Source organism: Colobus angolensis, unplaced genomic scaffold (assembly GCF_000951035.1).
Source record: "Colobus angolensis palliatus isolate OR3802 unplaced genomic scaffold, Cang.pa_1.0 Scaffold626, whole genome shotgun sequence".
Taxonomy (NCBI): domain Eukaryota; kingdom Metazoa; phylum Chordata; class Mammalia; order Primates; family Cercopithecidae; genus Colobus; species Colobus angolensis.
Genome location: NW_012119888.1, coordinates 112,675 through 117,789, shown reverse-complemented (window position 1 = coordinate 117,789; position 5,115 = coordinate 112,675). Strand labels below are relative to the sequence as shown.

The 5,115-nt window shown below is 56.2% G+C and overlaps 1 protein-coding gene across 1 annotated transcript in view; it reads left to right on the top strand.

Annotated features, from left to right (window-relative positions):
- Positions 1–851: 851 nt before the first annotated feature.
- The window catches only part of LRRC74B (leucine rich repeat containing 74B), a 21,509-nt gene continuing 17,245 nt past the window's right edge, over positions 852–5,115 (top strand). The window contains exons 1-4 of the mRNA XM_011963803.1: positions 852–993; positions 2,262–2,404; positions 2,752–2,884; positions 3,838–4,044. Coding sequence (XP_011819193.1) covers positions 852–993; positions 2,262–2,404; positions 2,752–2,884; positions 3,838–4,044 — 625 coding nt within the window. The remainder of the gene's footprint in view (positions 994–2,261; positions 2,405–2,751; positions 2,885–3,837; positions 4,045–5,115) is intronic.

Here is a 5,115-nt window from a genome sequence, read left to right as displayed (position 1 = left end):
CACTAAAGCAGGATCCAGCCTCCGACACCCAGCCCTCAGTCCCTAACCCCAGCTGCCCTGCACCCCCCACCCTCCCTACATTCCCTTTGCTGGGCCCTGGCACACAGAGAACAGCAGCAGCTCTGTCCCTGCCCTCTGGCCTCACTTCCTGGGGTGGGAGTGGAGGTGGTGAGAGGATGGGGAAGGACAGCTGCTATCAGTGCTGTGAGAGGATGGCCTGAGGACAGCAACAGGCTCGGGGAGGCTCTGAGTAAAGCTTCAGGAATAAGTGACTTCTGAGCCGACCCTTGCAGATTCTGAAGTGAATAAGCAGACAAAGATGGGGATGGAGGTTCCCAGGGGAACGAACAGCGTATGCAAAGGCCAGCGCATGCAAGAGAACTGAGAGCCACAGAGTGAGAGGGTGACCTGGCTCTGAGAGGTTCCCCAGACCCTCCTGAAAAGCTGCTCCCAAGTGCAGTGAAGAAAACACAAGCTCAGGAGTCAGGCATGCTTCCCATTCCATGAAAGGCGGGGCGATGCTGGAACCGCCTAGGGAGGCAGGGAGGATAAAAGCCGCAAAGCGCCCAACCCGGTGCACGGTCTGTGGCGCATGCAGTTTATCAGCCTGGGCGAGGAGTCTCATCACAAGGCCCCCCTACAGTTTCTACGGCAACTAACAACACCTGGTTGCCGGGGCGACCGCCGCGGGGGAGCGCCTCGCTATTGGCTGTGGGGGGCGCCTATCGCTGGACGGCACATTCGGTTGGTCAGCGCAGCCGCAGACTCCGCCCACAATCCCGGGCCGCGCTCTGGGTGGGACGCCAAGCTGTCCCCGCCTCAGTGTCTGAGACTGCGAGAGGGTCGTAACCATGAGGGGTTCCTGCGAGAGGTCTGGGGAGGATGAAGAGCAGGAAGAAGAGGAGGCTATGGCGGCCTGTGGGCGTCTTTCAGGGGTCCCCGAGGCCGTGCAGGGTGCCGAGGCCGATTGGGACTCCGACCGGGAGACGGAAGGTGCTGGGGGGATGGGGCAGGCTCGACTCCTCCCCTTTTGGGGTCTTCTCCCGCAGGGGTCGGGGGAGGCGCTGGGGCTAAGGGGGCAGGAGACCCGTGTCCAGCAGGGAACGTACCCGTCTGAGGGGCATCTCCAGCCCCCTGCCCTCCATTGCTTCTAGAAGCATCAGGTTAAAATGCAAAATCCCGCCAGACTGTGCACCAAGGGCTGTCCCGCCCTGGAATGGAATAAAAGCCGGGTTTTCCTGTGTCCTGAAATGGAATCAGCCGGGTTTTCCCAATCCACAGGAAAAACTAAGCTAATGGATGTATAGAATTTAGAACTATTTCGGTTTTTTCTCCCTTAAAATGTTTACAAAACATTTGTGGTCTGCAGTCCAGGTTAAAAGACACAGCATGCAGTTTGGCATCAGACAGGCAGAGGCCTGACTCTGGCAGGATTAGCTACCACCACTAGCTGTGGGACGCTCAGCGCAGGCCAGCTACGGCTTCTACCGCAACCAACAACATTGGATTGCCTGGGCTCATATTTATTAATAAACAAATATATAAATAAATTATTTATTTATTAGAGCCAGGGTGTTGCTCTGTCACCCAGGCTTCAATGCAGTGGCAGGATAATAGCTCACTGCAGCCTTGAACTCTGCACTCTAGTGAGCCTTCTGCCTCAGCCTCCTGAGTAGCTGGGACTACAGGGGACCACCTCGTCTGGCTAATTTAATAAATTTTTTGGCTGGGCACGGTGGCTCACGCCTGTAATCACAGCACTTTGGGAGGCCCAAGCAAGCGGATCACCTGAGGTCAGGAGTTTGAGAGCAGCCTGGCCAACATGGTGAAACCCCGTCTCTACTGAAAATACAAAAAATTAGCTCGATGTGGTGGCAGGCGCCTGTATTCCCAGCTACTCGGGAGGCTGAGGCAGGAGAATTGCTTGAACCTTTGAGGCAGAGGTTGCAGTGAGCCGAGATCGTGCCACTGCATTCCAGCCTGGGTGACAGCAAGACTCTGTCTCGAAAAAAACAAATTGTCTGGCTATGTTCCCCAGGTTGTCCAACTTTCTTTTCATAGCTGTATGACTTTAAGGAAAACATTTGCGTTGCCTAAGCCTTGATGTCCTCATCTGTCTTATGGGAGCAGTGGTCCCAAGGAGCACAGGAAGCAGTGCTTCTAGAGGCAAAACATAGGCCAGGTAGTGACACAGGGCAGGGGAGGACACAGGTGGCTGTAGTTGTGCAGGGGTCCACATGTGTCCCCCTGTCTCCTACCAGGCACCCATGGGCTTGGAGAACTGGTCAGGGACACACTGTACCTGAGGTCTTGCCGGGCCCATGGCGTTGTGCCCGTCTCCTGCTTTCTGCGCCAAGGGAGCGCCCAAGAGCTGAACCTCCGGCACCGTGGCCTGGGGCCCCAGGTACCACTGGAGGGACACTGTGTCCAGGCTTACAGGGAGTCTGTCCCCTACACTCCCCAGCTTCTGCCTGTGCCAGGCCTTCCCCACCCTCCACATCTGGGAGACAGATGGGGTTGAGGCTGTGACAGGTGGCGTTAAGGGTTGGGGAACCTTCAGGCTCCTAACCCGCCGGGGGGTCAGGGAGAGCTGGGGGTGGGAGGACACCTTCACAGAGCCTGAAAGGACAAGCAGGTGTCACTTAAAACAGGTGGGGAGGGGAGGGCTTTCTAGCTGGAGGACGTGGAGTGGGCCGAGCCCTGGAGCATGAGCCAGGATAGTGGCCAGTGTGTTTGCTTTGTCTGTCCCAGGGCGCCCGGGCTCTGGCTTCCTCGTTGAGCTCCAATCCATATGTCAAGCGGCTGGACCTTGGAGACAATGGGCTCTGTGGGGCGGGTGCAGAGGCCCTGGCAGATGCCCTGAGCAAAAGCAGCAGCATCCGTGGTAGGTGCTGGGCCTGGGGCAGGTGGGCAGGCGTCAGTCCTCCCTATCCTCAGGGATGTGCCTCCATCCCTGAAAGCTGGGCCATGTTACCTGGGGCTTGCTGGTGTTGCTGGTGGATAGAGGAGGGGACTCATTACAGGAGGGGGCATGTGGGGTGGAGTTAAAGCCTCTGCTGTACAGTCAATGCTGGATACAAGTCCCTTCCTTACCCGCTCCACCCCACCACTCTCCTCTCTTGCTGGCCAGCATCCCCCTCTTCACCTGGCACATGGTAGACTCCCAATACGTGAACGCAGGTTGGGAGAGTCCTTCCACACAGAGAGATGGGGATTGGGCATTGTAAGAAGCAGGTAGGCAATGTGGGAGTTTGATGGGGCTGGGGTCAAATGCCAGTTCTGCCACTGAAGAGCTGGATACCTGGGCAAGCAGCTTAACCTCTCTGAGCTTCAGTTTCTGATCTGTGAAATGGCCCCCACAATATCTTATGGGTTCGGGGCTGTGGTGAGCATGAAGTGAAACGCGCTCCTGAAGTGGTCAGCAGAGTGTGTGACCCATGTAAGTGCTCCATGCATGGCCACCTGGGCTATTATTGCCAATCCTGGCAGTGGGGCCGTGAGGGCTTCTGAAGTAGGTGGTGATATCACTGCCAGACACAGTCATTGACGGGGTGGCTGTCCCCCACCACAGCAGTCTCTACAGTACTGCTGTAGAGGTAGGCGGTTTTAACCACTTGACACAGAAGCTCGTGGGCACACAGGGAGGGGGAGGTCAGGGGCAGAGGGGACCCAGCCATTGGGAGCCAGAGCCACCTTGCATCCCCAGGAGTTAACCTGTAAGGCGCCTTCCTCTGCCTCAGACCTGGAGGTTTGGGGGATGGTAGAAGAGGGAGGAGGGTGTGTAGAGGGGTGCCTGGCTTTGCATCCCACTGGCTGAGGAGTGGCTCCGTCCCCCAGATGTAGACCTGTCGGAGAACCAGCTGGGAGTGGCAGGAGCCCAGGCCCTCTGTGCTGCTTTCACCATCAACCAGGCCATGCAGAAGATACAGCTGTCAGGGAATGGCCTGGAGGAGCAGGCGGCCCAGTACCTTGCTGAACTCCTGCTGGCCCACACAGACCTGAAGTCCCTGGACCTGAGCTATAACCAGCTGAATGAGCAAGCAGGTAACGCCTGCCCAGGGCACCATGGGCCATAAAAACTCAGCTTCCTGGGGCAGGGATGGGTGGGGGTTGGCAGGACCGCACTGCACATCGCCAGGGAGCATGTGCTCTGGCTCCTGCTCCCCACACCCCGCCTTGCCCCACTCCTCTTCCACTCCAGCCACACGGAACTCTTCATTCCTTCTACAGATATCTCATTGCCCACTGCTGTATGTGCTGCGTACTGACTTAGCCACCAGGGATCCACCTTGAACAAAACCAAGTTCCTGGCCTCAAGGAACAATGTTGACAACATCATTCTCAGAAGAAATAAATAGTTTCTGTTTCTAGAGAAGAATGGGGACCCCCTGCTTTAAAGAGGTGGCTGAGGAGGCCTCTGTGAGGTGACATTTAAGCTGAAATGTGCAGAGTGGGAAGGAGTCAGCCTTGGCAAGATCAGAGGGAGAGCATTTCAAGCAGAGGAACAGTGAGCATGCGGGCCTGTTTCCCAGACTGGCAGACAGCAGTGTGACTAGGCTAGGGAGCCAGGGAAGCGTGGCCAAGCTGTGGGGTGGAGAAGGCAGAGGGGGCTGCAGGGCTACAGGCTGTGGCAAAAATGGTGAAGATTTTGTTCCAAGTGAGGTAGCAGACATGGTTGGGATTCCTTGATCTCATCACTGTCATGCCCCTGAGCATATGCAGGAGCTATCTGCTTTGCCAGGAATATGCACTTCTACCTGCCTCTCCTCAAATGGTCTGATAATAGTAAGGATCACCTGGGACCCTGGGTTAGGCATGCAGATGCTGTCCCTGGACCTGCTGAACCAAACTCTTAGGGGAATGCTGGTGAATCTGCATCTTAATGGTTGCCCCAGGAACATTTTCAAAAGAACAAAAACCGTTTTTTTTTCCTTTGAGACTGAGTGGAGTCTCACTGTATCACGTAGGCTGGAGTGCAATGGTGTGATCTCTGCTCACTGCAACCTCCACCTCCCATGTTCAAGCAATTCTCCTGCCTCCTGAGTAGCTGGGATTACAGGCGCGCGTGACTATACCCAACTAATTTTTGTATTTTTAGTAGAGATGGGGTTTCAC